The 19924-nt window shown below is 49.1% G+C and overlaps 1 protein-coding gene across 13 annotated transcripts in view; it reads left to right on the top strand.

Annotated features, from left to right (window-relative positions):
• P4HA2 (prolyl 4-hydroxylase subunit alpha 2) overlaps positions 1–19924 on the top strand; it is a 76716-nt gene that overhangs the window by 52246 nt on the left and 4546 nt on the right. For 9 of the 13 annotated variants that reach the window (XM_024747592.1, XM_024747584.1, XM_024747589.1 and 6 more), the window contains 9 exons: positions 2074–2313; positions 3594–3787; positions 4565–4741; positions 8614–8684; positions 8921–9020; positions 13160–13213; positions 13764–13829; positions 15559–15627; positions 16020–16116. In XM_024747592.1, the coding sequence (XP_024603360.1) occupies positions 2074–2313; positions 3594–3787; positions 4565–4741; positions 8614–8684; positions 8921–9020; positions 13160–13213; positions 13764–13829; positions 15559–15627; positions 16020–16116 (1068 nt within the window). Of the gene's footprint in view, positions 1–2073; positions 2314–3593; positions 3788–4564; positions 4742–8613; positions 8685–8920; positions 9021–13159; positions 13214–13655; positions 13716–13763; positions 13830–15558; positions 15628–16019; positions 16117–19924 lie in introns of all 13 variants that reach the window. The other 4 variants (XM_024747587.1, XM_024747593.1, XM_024747596.1 and 1 more) reach the window with 3 other exon arrangements.

Consider the following 19924-nt stretch of genomic DNA (forward strand, 5'->3'; position numbering starts at 1 on the left):
AGGTATCACCTGTACATGGATGACATCCAGATCTGTGTTCCCTGTAAGGGCTTGTCTTCTGAGCTTTCAACCAGTGCAGGCAAATGGCTGTGGGACATCTCTACTTGGATGTTCCTTGGGCTCCTTAAAATTCACGTGTCCCAAACTGAAATCCTCATCCCTTTTTGAACTGTCTACTGTCTTTCCTCCTTACATCAGCAAAAAGCACTCCATCCACTGGCTGCTCTGGATTCTACCTCCCTACAATGTCTTTTGTACTTGGAGGCCCTGACTCCAGCCTCATGGTCACTTCTTTCTCAACTGGATTATTGAAATATTATTCTAATTTATTGTTTACCTCCAGCTCACTCCTTAAAATCATCGTCCATGTGGTCTTAAGCACATATCTTTTTACATGAGTTCCTGATCACAATGCTTAACTTTTAGGGCTAAACCAAATTCCTCTTAATGTGTGGTTTTTGTGGTCCTGTGTGGTACTATCTCCCTGGCTTCCTTGTCTGTTGTACTAAGCTTTGCCACTGCTCAGCTTCTTTGTTCATCCCACAACCTCTGCAGGAATACCTTTACCCCCTTCAACTGGGTTTCATCACGTGGGATTGCCCTTCAGCTATCAGCTCTGCTGGCATTCTCCAGGGAGCACTCTCTAGGGAGCAGACTTTCCAGTTGGCTTCTGGGAAGGGTGCTGAGTGTCTGGGAGCCATTCTTGACATTCTTGGTATCTGTGAGACATGTTGATAATAGCTACTGATTATTACCACTCTGGGGAATCATAGGAGACACTTTCATATGTCGTCTTGTTGAATTCTTGGCGCAAGTCCTCTAAAACTGATGGTATTATCTCTATTTAGAGGTAAGGGACTAAGAATCAGAGGGGCTACGTAACTTGTCCATAGTCACACCGTTGTGGGGTGCCATAGTTAGGCCCACACAGACCCTGTTTTGTCCAGCTCACTCAGCTGTGTTATACTGCCTTCATCAGTGTTCAGTCCCTCGGCCTACAGAGCCAGAGATCTGTGGAGGTACGTGGAGAGTGAACAGGGACTCAAGGACCTCCCCACCCCAATCTGTGGTCTGCCTACTAACTCTGTCTTGTGTTTACTCTCCCCATTTTCCTGTCCCACATTGTCTGTTCCTGAGCCATCATGGCGAGCAACCCTTGGTCTCTGAAGCAGCCAACACATTGCATCAGGGGTTTCATCCTGGACATCTTGGACATCAGGCAGCAAGAGCCTGCTTTGAGGCAACTCTTCCATGTCAGCCATGCCTAGGCTGCTCTTGATGGGGTTGTAGGGAAACTGCCTTGCTTTCCAGGGAGGGTCACAGCCTAAACCCTGCATCTCCCCATAGCTTACACACCACATCTCCTTTTTGACTTGAAACTCTCTTCATGGTCACTTTCCAGCGCTGAGCCAACAGCAGATGACCTGTGGTCACAGGACCTGCTGAATTGATCTTCACCAAGGGCCCCACCACCTAGTGGTCAAATCTGGCACTGCAGTCTTATCTCTTGGTCTCCCTTGGCATCTGCCACATCACTCCTGCTTCTGTTTCCTTCTCAGTGTAATTCACTCTGTCCTTTCTGTATAGGTGGTCTCTGGGGCCCTGGCCTCAGCCACCTTCTCTACTCTTTCCTGACACTATTTCTGGAAGCGATTATCTTCATCCATGGCTTTACCTGCCACCTAAGTTCTGTTTTTTTATATTTAACTTATTTTTCTGACTTCCAGTCTCAAATGGCCAGCTGCCGCATAGACATCTGCCATGTGGCTCACAGGACCTTTATACTTTCCTGAACACTATTCCTTGGGCTTCCTTGGCTCTTCCGTAACAAAGGACCCTTCCCACTTGGGGAGTCTGAAGTTAGGAGATAGGCTGTGCACCCCAGCCCGAGGCAGGGCCAGCCTGGCTGTGCTTTCCGTACTAATGGCCCTTGGAGGTGTGTGGTCTGAAATTCTGGTGGGGCTCTGCTGGGCTGATGCCCCCCACCCAGGGACCCGGGCTCCCTCAATGGGGGAATCTTTCTCCCTAACCCAGAGGCTCTTTGAGCCTGACTGTTTGCCTCTCCTGCTGCAGGAACCAAGTATCAGGCAGTGCTGAGTGTGGACGACTGCTTTGGGATGGGCCGCTCGGCCTACAATGAAGGAGACTATTACCACACAGTGCTGTGGATGGAACAGGTGCTGAAGCAGCTTGATGCAGGGGAGGAGGCCACCACATCCAAGGCCCAGGTGCTGGACTATCTGAGCTATGCCGTCTTCCAGTTGGGTGACCTGCACCGTGCCCTGGAGCTCACCCGCAGACTGCTCTCCCTTGGTAAGGAGGTTCTAGGGGAAGGTCGGATGCAGAGGGGGTGGTAGCAGGGGAACTGTTCACCCTGCTGGCCACTACCTGACTGCTCTCCAGGAACTGAGCCAGTCTGACCTGCCGCCTAGCCACTGACTAATGCTTTGCTGCTTTCAGGCCCAGTTCAGCTGCCAGCTAGCTCTTTACCCACTGTAGTTCTGGCTTAGCCCTTGCCCAATCACTGATGGATACACTCAGGCCTATGGCACCCGTGGCCCTACACATGGATTCCTAGTCCATTTCTAAATAGAAATCCAGTGCTTCAGTGCATCTGCTGCTATGTAGGGTGGAGCCTATACTGCGTCCGGAATAGCTTGAGAGGCAAGCTGTATTTCAGGGTTGCTGCAGTGACAGTGACCTGACCTGTTAGAGCCCTGAGGTCTAACTGGTGGACTTGCCATGGCTTTGGTGATTTCAGTTGTCCTGTGGGGTTAGACTGAAGGGGATCAAAAGCACTGTGTCTTAAGAACCCATTTGTTCCACCTCTTACAAATATATGGGATATCATAGTCTGAGATTTCACAGACCAGCAAAGACTTCCTTTCACTGCTCCTTTTCATGGGCTTTGGGTCTGAGACCAGCTAGTGTGAATGTCTGTAAGACGGATGTGGGAAGAGAGCTTCTTTGGACTCTGTCGTGTTAGTAAGAGCCTTGTACAGGGAGTCAGGACACCTGGATTCCTCTTCTGAATAACCTAACCTTAATCTCTAACATCTTTGGGCCGCAGTTTCCTCATCTGAGGGGTAGCACAGAATCCTGCCAAGCTTGCTCCTTCTTGTTGTGAGGCCCACAGGACAAAGCTGTGGGAGTGTCATGTGGCCTTTCTTGCCGCCGGTGTTTCAGCCTGCCTTCTAGCTGTGGCCAGCATGTGATGTCACCAGTAGTGGATGTACTCTAGGGGACAGCTGTAACTAGCACACAGCCAAGTGGGGAGGAGGAGGCAGAACTCTGACCTGCTTCTCTGGACCTGTGTCCTTGGGACTTCCAGGGAGTTCCGGAGGAGAGCCGCGTTGGTGGCTAAGCGTCCCCTGCGCCCCGCTCTTGTTGCTCCTTTCTCATCTCTGACCAGAGTAGGGAGAACCTCTGTTGGCCTTTCCTCTATGACCAGTGAACTGTGCTTAGGTGCTGTGGAAGGCAGAATGCTGCGTGCGAGTGAGCTGCTGGGAGAGAAAACCACTTACAGAATAATTTCTCTAAATGATCTAACAGATGTTTGTGGTTTCCTTTTGCTTCTTCTTTGCTTTTTCTAGACCCAAGCCATGAACGAGCTGGAGGGAATCTGCGCTACTTTGAGCGGTTGTTGGAGGAAGAAAGAGAAAAAATGTTATTGAATCACACAGAAGCTGAGCTAGCACCCCAGGAAGGCATATATGAGAGGCCTGTGGACTACCTGCCCGAGAGGGATATCTACGAGAGCCTCTGTCGTGGGGAGGGTGTCAAACTGGTGAGACACGTGGATGGGTCAGGGCCCAGGCTGTGGACCTAGACTTTGGCTCTGGACACGCAGATCTGAGGAAGATGTTCCTCTGTCTGTAGGTAGTTTTCTCAATTCTTGGTAGCATCTGCTGAGGCTGACACGTGGGTGTGCTCTGAGGTATAGGACAGGAGACTTGTCTTCCCTGATGTCCCAGGCAGAGTTTCAATCCTCTAAGTTATTACTGAGCTCCCCTCCCCACCCCAACAGGGCAGCTTCTACTTGACTCACTATTCTGAAGAAAGCCATGAGTGTGGATGTGCCTTGGGCCTCCACTGAAGTCATGATCTCTAGCAAAGACCAGGCAGTTGCTAGAGTTTGGTGTGGGGTATCACTGGCCTTTGAGAGCCCTTGGACCCCAGTGCTTCCTCAAGGAGGCTCAGGTGTGAGACAATCTCTCGGTCTTCTCCATGCCCATGTCTGCTTGGCTCCCACTGGCTCCTCTGTCTAGAAAGACTTCTCCCTGGCCCTAGCCCTCCTGACCTACTCACATCTCTGTGAGAGGGACCAGGGATTACACCCTGCTACAGGACTTGTCAACATGAGGTATTCTTGGGAGGGAAGAAACATTGCATGATTTGTGGGGTATCATTTCATGCCAGTCAAACTGAGGGGCTTTTGTTTTCTTCTCTGGTGAGGCGGGAGGGAGCGGCTGCTGGACATGGGGTGTGTGGTCTGCAGCCAGCTAGCCTGGGACTGAGGGTTAGGACTCACTCAGTTCAGGGCTTGTTGCTTTGTGCTCCCCAGACACCCCGAAGGCAGAAGAGGCTTTTCTGTAGGTACCACCATGGCAACGGGACACCACAGCTGCTCATCGCCCCTTTCAAAGAGGAGGATGAGTGGGACAGTCCACACATCGTCAGGTACTACGATGTCATGTCTGACGAGGAAATCGAGAGGATCAAGGAAATTGCAAAACCCAAAGTAGGTGTCTCTGCAGTTCCTTCTTGGGCCACTCACTCCTGGTACCATGGGGCAGTTTAGTTGCTTACCCGGCTGGCCTTTGCTTATGTCTTGCATGAGTCCACTGTTGGGTACTAAGGTACTACAGACTCAATTTGACCTTGAGCGTTCATAGTCCAGTGGGGGAAGAAAATTGAGGGAACCAGTATGGACAGACAAGGGCTGTGATAGAAGGGCACACTGGAAGCAGGGCAGGCCAACAGTGAGAAGTGTCACCTCACCTCACTGTGTTGGGGGCTGGTGTGTGGGCTAGTTTTTAGGAAGTTATGCCTTGGGGCACTGCCAAGCTGGGTCCTGTGGGTCTCCTGATTAGGATTGCAAAGAAGTGATTGACTTGGAGGAGCACGAACATCTCTACAGTATTGAGTCTTCTCATCCAAGAGCACTCTGGGTCTCTCTATTTATTCATATCTTTAAAATTGTTCTTCACCTAAGCCCTGCACTTTTCTTGTTAAATTTATTCCTAGGCAGTGTTTTTTTTTTTTTGTTATTGTAACTTCATAAAAAACTGTTTCTTTCGTCATTATGTTTTTACTGGTTACATTATTAAATTAGTTTACTATTATATACTAACCTATTGATTGTAAAAATATATTTCATAGTAATAGCTAATGTTTACTGAGTTGAGAAGTGTGGCAGGCCCTGGTTTTTTTTTTTGTTTTTTTTTTGGTAAATTTATTTATTTTATTTTATTTTTGGCTGTGTTGGGTCTTCGTTGCTGTGTGCGGGCTTTCTCTAGTTGTGGTGAGCGGGGTCTACTCTTTTGAGGTGCACGGTCTTCTCATTGCAGTGGCTTCTCTTGCTGTGGAGCACGGGCTCTAGGCACGTGGGCTCAGTAGTTGTGGCACACGGGCTCAGTAGTTGTGGCTCACGGGCTCTAGAGCACAGGCTCAGTAGTTGTGGCACACGGGCTTAGTTGCTCCACGGCATGTGGGATCTTCCCGGACCAGGGCTCAAACCCGTGTCCCCTGCATTGGCAGGCGGATTCTTAAGCACTGCAACACCAGGGAAGTCCTGGCAGGCCCTCTTCTAAGTCCTTAACATATGTTAACTGCTATGTCTATTTAGCAGGCTCTGTCATCATCTTCATTTTACCTGCAAGGAAACAGACATGGTGCAGATCACAGCTACTTGTTGAACTCACTTTATTCTTCATTTGGATTTTAGCTAATTATCTTGTGTTGTCCAGATAGTATTAGCATCTGCAAATAAGAAAAATTTTGTTTTCTCCATCCTAATAGTTATAGTTCTTTTGTTTTTGTTGTCTTCTTGAACTGCCCAGAGCTTCTAGAGCATTTTTACAATAGGAATCTTTGTCTTGTTCCTGAATTTCATGGAAATTCTTTTGGTATTTCATTGCTAAGTATGCAGTTGGCTGTTGGTTTTGTATATATTCATCATGTTATAAAATTATTCTTCTATTTCTAGTTCATAAAAGATTTTTCCTTTTTGACATCTTTCAAAGAGAACTACTTTCTGCCATATCCCCATCCTTCTCCTATCACTGGTGATTAGAAGGGAGGATTTAGCTGGAGATCCTCTATTGCTCTGCTCCTAATAGAATTGTAGAGGCCAGGAGGCCCAGCACTCCTGGAGAGATCTAAAATAGGTTCCTATCCTAGGCCCTGGACTGTATCTTGGAACAGCCTTGGCTTGAGATACTAGGACATCTACGGCTCAGAGTCAGTTCTTAGTGTCATTGATGTCACTGAGGGAGGGTCTAGCCAGTGTGTGTGGGGAATGGGGACCAGAGACACCTCGCCCCCTGCCCCCCAGCTTCCATTCCCTGGACCAGCTCCAGATTCCTCCAGGAAAGAAAGCTGCTTTCTTGGCTGTCAGGTGAGAGAGGCACTGTTGTGCCATAACCTCCTGAGAGAGTTCTCCCTTGTCTCTCCGACCAAAGCACTAAAACATCTCTGTGTGTGTGTGCGTTGATGTTGGGTGCATGTGTGCACATGGGTGTGGCTGGGCAGTGTGGGCAGGGAGGAGCGTGTTGGGAAAATTTGTCTTTGAACAGAAGCCATGTGAAGAGCCAAACATGTTGGCTATTACAAGCTGACCTCTCCTTTCCGGAGCCTGTGAGGGACAGATGCTATGCTGGCTTTGAAGTAGGGCCCATGAGCTTAACTTGTCCTGTGGGGAATGCCTGGCAGCTGCCTGTGAGTCTCTGGTCTGCTTTCAAAATAGCCCTGTCTATCCCTGGGAGCAGAGCCCCAGCTGCCCAGAGCCTCCCTGTGGGTGTCAGGCCAGTGCTGCGGCTCACATGTTTGGATGGGGTCTAGCTGCAGCTGCAGTTGTCATCAGGAAAGAACCGTAGATACGATCTCAGGGAAGCTCTCTGCTCTGGGTGCAGTGCCATCTTACCAGAATGTGCTGCAGCAGCTCGTGTCCAGGTTGGTTGATCTCACCTCCTGGCCAGTCTTCTAGTCCATCCACCCCCTCCATCCGTTCTGCCACCTCTTGCCCTGACCTCTCCCTTACATCCTCACTGGCCTCCTTCTTCCTGCTTTGACGCCTCCTTAGCCAGCCCTCCATGATGTCTCCACAGTGATCCTTCTTACATTCAGATTGTGGTGTCCCTCCCCTGCATAAAGCCTTCCCTGCTTCTCATTGGTCATAGGTTGCATCCAGCCCAACCCCCACTTGCCTCCTCAGCCTATTCTCATCTCTTTGCTCTGAGTTCTAACCCACAGTCATAGTGCCACATCCATTTTCACCTCTGGACGTCTGCATCGCTGTTCTTTCCCTGTTCCTGTAATGTTCTCCCACCTGGCTAACTCCTACTTACCCTTCAGATCTCAGCTAGGTGGTCCCCCCTGTAGGAAACCATTCTTGACCCTGTAGACTGAGCTCCCACAGACATTGAGCTTCCCCTCTCCCAGCACCTACCATGCTGTGCTGTGATTACCCAGCTAGTTTTCTGCCTTCCCCACTTGACTGAGTTGTATGAGGGCAGGGGCCATGTCTTAGTCACCCAGCAGTGCCAGGCACATAGTAAGCACTCATTAGGACAGTCCACAGCCGAAGCACTGGGGTCTGGCTCCAGGCAGCAGGTCCTTCCTGGGAGTATCACTGCACCAGTCTGTGGAGACTGGGGGGATATGAGGTAGGTGAGGTGGGCTGTGTGTGTGTGTGTGTGTGTGTGTGTGTGTGTGTGTGTGTGTGTGTGTGTATGAGTGAGTATGTGGAGGTGGCTTCCAGGCAGCAGTTTACTTATTGCACCTTGTAGATTCCTTTCCTATTCTATCATCTGACCTTGCAGGCCTCCCAAGGTAGTGAAAACTGTGCCTTCTTTTTTTGTTCCTTGCAGCAGTGGGAGGCCAGCGTGGGCTGGTGCAGTAGGAGAGTGTTTGGGTAGGTTTCCGGGCAGAGAAGGCCGCTGAGGTTCCCAAGGACAGTGTAGTTGACCACGTTGAGAGGAGCATGCAAGATTGAGGCTCAGGGATGGCAACACAGTCTGAGTGTGGTAGGAGCAGCCAGGTGCAGGAAGGTGTGGTGGGTGGGCCTGGTGAGAAAGGGGCTGTCCAGGCAGATGGGCAGATGGACAAAGCAGACTCCATAGGCATAATTCTGCAGACAGCATGGACCTGGGAGGGAGCAGGGGCAGGCAGCAGCCAAGCAGGGTAGTGGCCAGGGTCTGATAGAGCAGGAATTTGGATTCCCCAGACCACTGCCCTGGCCTGGCTTGCAGGATCATGGGGCCTTGGCTAGAGCCACTGACTGCAGAGCTCCTTCCCGCACTGGCCTGATTGACAGATCAGGTCCCAGTCTCTCCAAGAAAAAAATACTCAAGGCAAAGAATGATAAGTCTGCCCTTCCTTCCTGCCTTCCAGCTTGCACGAGCCACTGTTCGTGATCCCAAGACAGGTGTTCTCACTGTTGCCAGCTACAGAGTTTCCAAAAGGTTAGCAAAGGTGATGGTGGTGGCGGGGTGGCTGCTCAAGCCCCAACTCCTGGGCCTCCCAGTTCCTATTGAAGGGAGGGTGGCTTGGCTTGTCCTCCCTGCTGGCACTTCCCCTACATGGAGCACTCACCCCGTGCTGCCTGTTAGTGCTGGCCCTGATGCTGGGGAGAGAGTGCAGAACCTCATCGAAACCTGCCTTCCCCACCTTCCTTTCTCTCCCTCTTGTTTTGGCTTAGCTCCTGGCTGGAGGAGGAGGATGACCCTGTTGTGGCTCGGGTGAATCTTCGGATGCAGCACATCACAGGCCTAACAGTAAAGACTGCAGAATTGTTGCAGGTATGGCTTGTTTCTGGCAGCCCTGGAGTTGGGAAGGGAGTATTTCTAGCTAGATGTTCTTCCAGGGTGCTCAGGGCCAGACATAGGGAGGCTTGCCCAGTAAACTGTAGGACTGCAGAATGCTATGAGTATGGAGTGGCCTCGTGTTGGGAAGCCAGAATTAAGTATGCCCACTGGCATTCAACAATTAGCATTGAACAAATGTCAACTGAATGTCTTTTGTGTGCCCAAGTATCATACTCAGAGCTAGGGATCATTGGTGGGCATGGCAGCCCCATTTATGTCTTCTTGACTACAGAAGCTGAAATCCTGAGTTGTTTCAGGGACACCTCTAAGAGCTATAAATATCTTCATAGGTCATGGTTCTGAGTCATAGTCAAATGCACTTGGAGGTAAAGTGTTCTGTAATACATTGGTAGCATTGAGAGGCCTGGACTGGTTGGCTGGTGAAGGTGGAATGCTCCTTTCTAAGTACCCCCTTGGGACCCTGGCCTCCTGTTTTTTGTTTCAGAGGTGATTGTGAAGAAACATGGTAGCACCATGCTGAAAATTTTGGGTAAAGCTGCTACTAATGTGTTGTCTGTTCTGTTGAGTTCAAATCAGTACTGGCCACACTCCCTTCTGAACATCCCAACTTCTGGGTTCTGCTGTAAAATGACGATCTGAGACACTGCCAGAGAAGTTTCAATGGCATTTTTCTTGAGCCCCCTGGATCTGTCTGTTTGGCCAGAGTTCCCGTGTATTTAAGAATATCACACTTTACCTGATCAACCATGGCTCTTCAGTAGAATACTGAACTGAGATCACTTGGAAAAGATTCTCTGAACTTTTGCCTGGACACATACAAGCAAATCAGCACTCATTTCCGGCCCCCCTCCCCCATAGCTGTGTCAGCAATCAGAACCAATTTTGAAGGTCATCCTTATGAATTTATGTGAAGTCCACCAGAGTTTTTAAAAACATGCTGATTATCTTACAGTCCTGTGAAATTTTAATATAATTTTTTCATTTCAACTCAACTTAGTGTTGAGTTTGTAAGCCTAATTTTTGGGTAAGTTCTGCAGACAAGCACATCAAGAGAAGACTTCTGCCACATCTCCCACTTTCCTCTTACGTGTGAGAACACCACCATTTCAAGAGCGATAGGGGCTCTCCATGCCCTGGGTGCATCCCTGTTGGTGTAGTTGTGATTCATATCTTCCTGGAGCAGCTTTGTTGTTGTTAAGACATCTACCACTGCATATCAGAGCCAGTGTTAGGACTGCTGTGGCCCTTACTGAGCATGATGTTCTTCTTGGTTGCTGATTCTGTACCCTGGACCAAGAGGCTGAAAAGAGTATACAGGACCTGTGCCCCTGTTGCTCTCCTGGCTGTACCCTCTGAACCCTATCTCACACGCAACCCCAGAAGACAGCAGCTTCGTGCTTGGACTGGCTTCTCTGCCACAACCCTGGCTTCATCTTAACTGATATCTTGTCATGTTGTAACTCAATTGATGAATGGGATCTGAATGCCGCAACTCCAGTGGAGGGGCTTTTGTGGTCAGGGCTCTTCTGGAAGAAGACCACAGCTGCCAGGAGGTTGAGACACCATTTTTGTTTGCTTTCATTCTCTAGGAACTGTCTTGGCATTTTCTTTGCCAGCCAGCATTGTTGAAACATTTGATCCTACATGGTCTGAGGATAGGAACCTGGGTTTTAGTACCTGTCTGTGCTCATTCCACATTCCCCGCAGTGTGATACATGCCTAGGCACCAGCAACAGCCTTCTCACCAGGGTCCCTACAGGCTTCTGGAAATGAACTGGTTTTTATGCTATCTATTGACACTCTTTCATCTGAAGTTGATGTGTTTGCTATAGATTATTTGGAAGAAAGGGTAAAAGAGGCTTTCTTTTGAATTGGATGAGGGCCTAAGAGTGGAAGAGATGCTACATTGCCAGAATTCTTGAAGATTGAAGACACTTCTGACTAGATGTGTCAGCCTCACCAAATAAGTGATTTCTAACCATTTTTTCCCCTTCATTCTGACCTCAGTATCATGAATACCCACATTTTTCAAAGGACTGATTCTTCTACTTTTGTAACAAATGAATACCTCCTCCCAGGAATCAGTTTTGATTGTTATTAAAGGTATGGGTCTGTGGCCCGGAGTTTTCCCAGATGGTGATTCTGAAGGCTGCACATCCAGAAGTTCCCGTGACACTTGTACTATTTGGGGACAGTATTAAAATAGTATAGGTATAATAGCTTTAGCACCATGATCAAATGTGATTCCCAAAACTGTTAAAAGATGAGCCAGCTGTTAACAATACAGCTTCTTTCATTATCCCCAGGTAGTGAAAGTTTAAGCACTCCATCCAACAAGTGGGAGTGTTGGAAAATGCAGTCATACCCTGCTGCTCCAACAACAGGCAGCAACTGAATTTTCCTGAGTGCACTGGCAAATTGATCACAGTCATGTTTACAATTTTCTTCAAGTTCTCGACTATAGTGGATCCAAAGAAAAAGCATTTGTAATGTCACTTCATCAACTGCTCTAGAACTTCCCTGCTTAGATGAACCTCCAGGCTTAGGGTCACCTGCTGACCTCCTTGCACTAGGCCTCCTTGCACTGTTGATAGGATTTCTAGCTATTTTTGGTGTGGGAATCTTTTTTTTTTTTTAATTGTTAAAAAAATAAATTTATGTATTTTTGGCCTCGTTGGGTCTTCGTTGCTGGGTGCGGGCTTTTTCTCTAGTTGCTGCAAGCAGGGGCTACTCTTGGTTGCGGTGCACGGGCTTCTCATTGCGGTGGCTTCTCTTGTTGCGGAGCACGGGGTCTAGGCGCACAGGCTCAGTAGTTGTGGTGCGTGGGCTTAGTTGCTCCACGGCATGTGGGATCTTCCCTGACCAGGGCTCAAACCTGTGTCCCCTGCATTGGCAGGTGGATTCTTAACCACTGCACCACCAGGGAAGCCCCTGGTGTGGGAAACTTGAAGGCTAAAGCAGTATATGACAGCATATTTTCTCACTGATTCTGATTCTTCATATCAACATTTTAATTTTTTTGGACACGGAAAAATCATGCTGCCAAAAATCCACATTTCATCACATTTGATAAATACTGTTTTTCACTCCAAGAGGAGGATTTTCTCTCTTGTAAAGCTCACCCTTCCTCTCTCTCCCTCATGTCCATGGGTCGCCATTATTGCCAGTTTTGCAGCATCTTTCACCTGTTAGAATTGCCAAAACGGATATACAAAATCAATTTTCTGAGGACTAATATTTGAACTCCAAAGGTGTGTATGGTTTCATTAAGATACAGTAGCCAAGTGTTCCCAGATGGACATTGGTGGTACCATTTGGTACATCAGCTTTCATGTCAGATTCTGTATTTTGTCTTGAACTTCATCTCTCATCTAGCTACTGAAGCTAAAATAACCATTGTGATTTAGGACTTATATTGTGCTGATAAACTGTTCATAAAAGCATTTATGATTTCTAATCCAATTAGTGGCACCTGAGGTGGCTCAGGCCCTATTCCAGGTCCAGGCTTCCACTGGGGGCACTGAGGTAGAGCAGCAGTGTTGGTCCCCCTGCAGCCAGCCGCCCATTCCCTGCTGCTGCACTTGGATGCAGAATTACTCTGTGCAATGTACCACTGTGAGATGGAGTGGGATTTGTTTGTCCTATTCAGACTGACCAAGAAGAGCTTCTGGGGCATGGTGACAGAGGTGGCAGGAGCACTGCCAGGCACTGAGTAGCTTCCAAACTAGTATTAAAAAAAAACCCAATCCTGAGTTTGTTGTTGGCATTCTTCTGGATTACCATCTCATTATCTTCCAAATAATCAGGGCCCAGGCCAGGGCCTGCCTCAAGGAGGGCTCCCTCTGCTGCTGCCCTGAAGGGCTGGAGCTTCTCCACAGTGGTCATCTGCAGCTTGCCCATCTTTTCCTTTTTGGGAAACCACATTTGTGCTGCACCCTTCCTCTTGAACACAGCTGTAGACCTTTTTGCAACATTTGTTCTGCCCGTACTGGCAGGGGATAGTTACCCTCCTTAGAGAGGTTGCTCTTGGGGATCTGGTTGTTACCTAGGGAGATGGGCTGCTTCAGGGTGGTTCATGCTGCTAACAGTCCAATGCTGTTATTTCCCATCAGGTTGCTAATTATGGAATGGGAGGACAATACGAACCACACTTTGACTTCTCTAGGGTAAGGCCCAAATCACAGGTGCTTTCAAGGGCTCTGCTGTAGCTGGTTTGAGAAGGCTGGAGCTTTTAGGAGCACTGTGGCCTTCACATCAGGCCCCCCTTGCCTCACCAGGGCCCCCTCTTAGTTGCTGGAGAAGCCCAAGTCCAGAGCCAAGTGCAGCCCAGCTGTTTCCCCTGTGAGGTCAGGAGTAGTCCCCCTGGCCCAAGCCTGCCATTCTTTGCCCTGACTCTAAAGCAGAGGACCTCACTAGGTCTCTGTGAAAGCTGTTCCTGCCCCCTCTCCCCCATGCCTGGCCAGGGTTTCCTTTGCAGCCTTGGCCCCTGGTCCAGGCCAATATATGGAACACATACTTAGTACCTTCCCTTGACCTTTTTGGCCCCAGTCCTTTGGGTGGTGGGTGAAGTCAGTTGCAAACTCGGGTGAAAGTTGTTGTCTATTGCAGCGACCTTTTGACAGCGGCCTCAAAACGGAGGGAAATAGGTTAGCGACGTTTCTTAACTATGTAAGTATTGGGTACAGGCCCACTGTTTACTCTCACTTAATTTTATAGAAGGATGAGCAAGATGCTTTCAAGCGTTTAGGGACGGGGAATCGTGTGGCCACGTTCTTAAACTACGTGAGTATGACGCGTGCAGTGTATGGGCCTTAAGGGGAGCCTGGGTCCAGAGTGCTCTCTTATATCCACTCCTGTCAGAGCTGATACCACCAGCTGTTGCTTGATGGCTGGGCCCTTCTGGCCCTCAGCACCCTTCTTGGCTGGAGTAGAGAGTTGCCCTTTGTTCCCATTTGTGTGCTTCCCCCAACCCCTGTGACTTTTACATCCCTGGCTCCTATTAGATGGCCCACAGCTAGTCTGGACTTTTGGGATGGGTGTCCTGGAGGGTTCCCTGCTTGGCAGCAGAGTGAGGAGGTAGCTTGGAAGTGCTCTTAGATGAAGCTGCCTTCGTTTCCCCAGAGCTCAGTGGCCTGCCTGCCACCTGCTGCCTGTACTCCAGCCACAGGCTGTTGGGTTTACCTCTCACACAAGGAACAGTTTCCTCTCCCCTCTGCTGAGACAGCCAGGTCTAGAGAGGCATAGAAGCTGTCAAGTAACTTAGAGACAGAAACCTGTGTCCACTTTTCCCTTTGGTGTCTCGTTTAAGTTTTTATCATGTGGTTATTATGTGCTGGGGACTGCCGTGAACATGCTGGTGAGCAGGACATTTGTGGTCTCTCTTAGGCTTACGGTCCTAATGTGAAAGACTTACTTTTAAACATAGGAGAGGTAATTGTTTAGTTACCATAGTGATAAGTGCTTTGAAGAAGTAGTGCAGAGCTGGGGTTCAGAGAGGGCCTACCTTGGGAAGTAACATGTCGGTTGAGACTTGAAGATTGAGTGGAAATTAGTTGGTGGAACGTGATTTCTGGTAGAGAAGAGAATGTGTGGAGACCTGGAAGAGGGAAGGAGATTGGGATGTTGGAAAAAGAAAAAAAGGGTTGTGGGTCTCAGAGATAGTGCATTAATCTGGGGTGGCTAGAGGGAGAGGCTGGTGAGACTGCCAGGACCTTCAGCCCACTCTGGTGGGAAGCCATCAGGGGTTTTCATCTTATTCATTTACCATATGTCTGTTGGGTGCCTTTCAGTCTGGCTGGTATGTGTCCTGTGGAAATATTTTAGCTCCACGTTTGATTACATTACAGGCAAAAAATTTGAAGTAAGAGACAGATGAGAAAGAAGTGGCGCTTTGGGCATGAGCTGAGGCACGCTCTGTGGGCATGAGTGCAGCCTTGCTACTGTGGATATTGTGTTCCATTTAGTTTGAGGTTTTACTGTGGGAGAAAGCAGGCCTTCTGGAGACACAGTGCCCTAGCTGGCCCTGGGGACGGTAGCTGTTCTGGGAAGGTAAGGGTCTGACTAGAGCTGCACGTTACTCAAGCCAGAGAAACAGAATCCATAGTTGGGACCACAGATGGTGTTAGAAGCTGCAGGGAGCTCCTGGTCAGGGAAGCTCACAGAGCACAGTGGCTTAGGCAGGCCAGCCTGGATAAGGATAAAGGGGGTGGGGTCAGTCAGGCATTTTCCCAGTACAGACTCAGATTTTTCCCACTTGAGGACAGCCAAGATATGGGTATCCTGCAGGCCTACATCTCTCCATGGCATGGAGACTGTACTGATGAACCACACAGATTAAACAGGGTTTAGGGAGGGGCAGGGTGTGGGAGGAGCCTTTCTTGGCCAAAGGGCTGGTGGTGGAGTTGTTCATGCTCAGAGGAGGGTGATCTGCACACTTTGTCATGTCCTTGGTGGCTCAGTTGCTCTGAGAGCATCGAGTAGAAGGGCCAAGCTCTATGCCTTGTATTCCCAGATGAGCGATGTGGAAGCTGGTGGTGCCACTGTCTTTCCTGATCTGGGGGCTGCACTTTGGCCTAAGAAGGTAAGTTCTGGTTCTTGTGGGTCAAAAGTTGAAGTGCAGAACTCAGACCTCATCCATATCTCCTAGTCCCATTCTCTGGCCTGCTTGAATATCACTTTGAGGGGCCTTAGCCCCTTCCTGCCTGAACCCTGACCTGTGGTCTCAGCTTCCATCTGGCAAGATGGGATGGAGAGGGAAGCCCCTTCAGGGCCAGGTGGGATTCCAAACATCCACGCTACCGTGAAGGGTAGGTGCTTTCTGGGGAGCTTCTCTGTACTGGAGTCCCAAAGCCCTGTGCCCCTGGACATGGGAAAGTGAGGGTGTTTCTACTCAGGGAGGGCTCTTTGGTACTCGGGGTCAGATCCTTGAGCCCAATATCTAAGGGTGTTGTATGACAGGGCTTCTCTTTCCAGGGTACGGCTGTATTCTGGTACAACCTCCTGCGGAGTGGGGAAGGTGACTACCGAACGAGACATGCTGCCTGCCCCGTGCTTGTGGGCTGCAAGTGGGGTGAGTGGCTTAAGGTGTGGTGTTGGCCTCTGGGCTCTAGTGGTCAGCCTGAGACTCTGAGCTGGGAGACAGTTGCTGCTAAATTTTCACAAAGCCAAGACTGTCTCCCTTTTTGAGATTTGGTTTTTTTGTTTTTGTTTTTTCTTGCTAACAGGTAGTCCCACCCAGCCATGTTGCTGTCCACTTAGCTAGTTATGTGCCAAGACAGCTGGTTGGGAACACTCCCAGAGATGCGTAGAGAGCTAAGGAAGCCCCAAGGAAGAATAGCTACATAAGCATCGTAGGTCCAGGAGGGCTCCCCAGAAAAGTGGACTCTGGCAAGGGTTCTGAGGTTGCAGTGGGGGAGAACTGGAAACAGAGAGGAGAGGGTGTCCCAGGCAAGCAAAACCCACGTGGAACAAGGCACAGGCTGAAACCAGCATCATAGGTGTGGGGGCTGGCTGCCTTTGTCTGTTGTGCAAGGGGAGGCTCGTGGCACAGGGGCCAAGAGATGAGGCTCAAGTCTGGGACCAAACTTTGGAGGCTGAAGTTGAGCTTTATTCTGGAAGCAGCTGTGGTGAGTCATAGAGAGGCTTGAAGCAGGATGTGACAGGAAGGGATCACAAAGAGATAAGTTTATAGTCCTCTTGGAGAGTTATGGGGATAAAGAGTGATAGGTTCAGAGAAAATTAAGCAAATGAAAAAGAAAACGAGAAAAGAAAAAGTTGTACAAGAAAGCAAATATAAGTACAGTTGACCCTTGAACAAAGCAGGGGAGGAGCTTCAAGATGGCAGAAGAGGGCTTCCATGGTGACGCAGTGGTTAAGAATCCGCCTGCCAATGCAGGGAACACGGGTTTGGGCCCTGGTCTGGGAAGATCCCACATGCCGCGGAGCACATAAGCCCGTGCACCACGACTACTGAGCTTGCGCTCTAGAGCCCATGAGCCACAACTACAGAAGCCCATGTGCTTAGAGCCTGTGCTCTGCAACAAGAGAAGCCACCGCAATGAGAAACCCACACACTACAACGAAGAGGAGCCCCTGCTCGCCGCAAGTAGAGAAAAGCCCGTGCGGAGCAATGAAGACCCAACGCAGCCAGCAAAAAGAAAAAAAGATGGCAGAAGAGTAAGATGTGGAGATCACCTTTCTCCCCACAAATACATCAGAAATACATCTACATGTGGAACAACCCCTGTAGAACACCTACTGAACGCTGGCAGAAGAACTCAGACCTCCCAAAAGGCAAGAAACTCCCTACATACCTGGGTAGGGCAAAAGAAAAAAGAAAAAACAGAGACAAAACAAGAGAGATGGGACCTGCACTAGTGGGAGGGAGCTGTGAAGGAGGAAAGGTTTCCACACAGTAGGAAGCCCCTTCATGGGTGGTGGAGGGGGGAAGCTTCAGAGCCACGGAGGAGAGCGCAGCAACAGGGGTGCAGAGGGCAAAGCAGAGAGATTCCTGCACGGAGGATTGATGCCAGCCAGCACTCAACAGCCCGAGAGGCGTGTCTGCTCACCCACCAGGGGGTGGGGGTGTGGGAGCTGGGAGCTGAGGCTCGGGCTTCAGGGGTCAGACCCCAGGGAGAGGACTGGGGTTGGCTGCGTGAACACAGCCTGAAGGGGGTTAGTGTGCCACAGCTAGCTGGGAGGGAGTCCGGGAAAAGGTCTGGAGGTGCTGAAGAGGCAAGAGACTTTTTCTTGCCTCTTTGTTTCGTGGTACGCAAGGAGAGGGGATTAAGAGTGCTGCTTAAAGGAGCTCCAGAGACGGGCGTGAGCAGTGGCTATCAGTGCGGACCCCAGAGACGGGCATGAGACACTAAGCCTGCTGCTGCAGCCACCAAGAAGCCTGTGTGCAAGCACAGGTCACTATCCACACCTCCCTTCCTGGGAGCCTGTGCAGCACACCACTGCCAGGGTCCCATGATCCAGGGACAGCATCCCTGGGAGAACACACGGCGTGCCTCATGCTGGTGCAACGTCATGCTGGCATCTGCCACCGCAGGCTTGCCCAGCATTCTGTACCCCTCCCTCCCCCCCGGCCTGGGTGAGCCAGAGCGCCCTTATCAGCTGATACTTCAATCCCATCCTGTCTGAGTGGGGAACAGATGGCCTCAGGCCACCTACACGCAAAGGCAGCGCCCAATCCAAAGCTGAACCCCAGGAGCTGTGTGAACAATGAAGAGAAAGGGAAATCTCTCCCAGCAGCCTCAGGAGCAGTGGATTAAATCTCCACAATCAACTTGATGTACCCTGCATCTATGGAATACCTGAATAGACAACAAATCATCCCAAATTGAGGCAGTGGACTTTGGGAGCAACGATATATTTTTCCTTTTTCTCTTTTTCTGAGTGTGTACGTGTATGCTTCTGTGTGTGATTTTGTCTGTATAGCTTTGCTTTTACCATTTGTCCTAGGGTTCTGTCTGTTTTTTTTTTCTTTTTAGTATAGATTTTAGCGCTTGTTATCATTGGTGGATTCGTTTTTTGGTTTGGTTGCTCTCTTTTTTATTTTTAAATTTTAAAAAAATTTTTAATACCTATTTTTTATTTTAATAACTTTATTCTATTTTATTATTATTATTATTTCCTTTCTTTCTTTTTTTCTCCCCTTTTTTCTGAGCCATGTGGATGACAGGGTCTTCGTGCTCCGGCTGGGTGTCAGGCCTGTGCCTCTGAGATGGGAGAGCCGAGTTCAGGACATTGGTCCATCAGAGATCTCCCAGCTCCATGTAATATCAAATGGTGAAAATCTCCCAGAAATCTCCATCTCAACGCCAAGACCCAGCTCCACACAACAACCAGCAAGCTACAGTGCTGGACACCCTATGCAAAACAGCCAGCAAGACAGGAACACAACCCCACCCATTAGCAGAGACACTGCCTAAAATCATAATAAGGTCACAGACACTGCAAAACACACCACCAGACGCGGACCTGCCCACCAGAAAGACAAGATCCAGCCTCATCCATCAGAACACAGGCACTAGTCCCCTCCACCAGGAAGCCTACACAGCCCACTGAACCTACGTTAGCCACTGGGGACAAACACCAAAAACAATGGGAACTACAAACCTGCAGCCTGAGAAAAGGAGACCCTAAACACAGTAAGTTAAGCAAAATGAGAAGACAGAGAAACACACAGCAGATGAAGGAGCAAGGTAAAAACCTACCAGACCAAACAAATGAAGAGGAAATTGGCAGTCTACCTGAAAAAGAATTCAGACTAATGATAGTAAAGATGACCCAAAATCTTGGAAGTAGAATGGAGAAAATACAAGAAACGTTTAACAAGGACCTAGAAGAACTAAAGAGTAAACAAATGATGAACGACACATTAAATGAAATTAAAAACTATCTAGAAGGAACCAATAGCAGAATAACTGAGGCAGAAGAATGGATAAGTGACCTGGAAGATAAAATAGTGGAAATAGCTACTGCAGAGCAGAATTAAAAAAAAGAATGAAAACAATTGAGGACAGTCTCAGAGACCTCTGATACATCTGGGACAACATTAACTGCACCAACATTCAAATTATAGGGGTCCCAGAAGAAATAGAGAAAAAGAAAGGCACTGAGAAAATATCTGAAGAGATTATAGTTGAAAAACTTCCCTAATATGGGAAAGGAAATAGTTAATCAAGTCCAGGAAGCACAGAGAGTCCCATACAGGATAAATCCAAGGAGAAACACGTTAAGACACATATTAATCAAACTGTCAAAAATTAAATACAGGGCTTCCCCGGTGGCGCAGTGGTTGAGAGTCTGCCTGCCGATGCAGGGGACACGGGTTCATGCCCCGGTCCAGGAAGATCCCACATGCTGCGGAG

Source organism: Neophocaena asiaeorientalis, unplaced genomic scaffold (assembly GCF_003031525.2).
Source record: "Neophocaena asiaeorientalis asiaeorientalis breed wild unplaced genomic scaffold, Neophocaena_asiaeorientalis_V1.1 scaffold599, whole genome shotgun sequence".
NCBI classification, from domain to species: domain Eukaryota; kingdom Metazoa; phylum Chordata; class Mammalia; order Artiodactyla; family Phocoenidae; genus Neophocaena; species Neophocaena asiaeorientalis.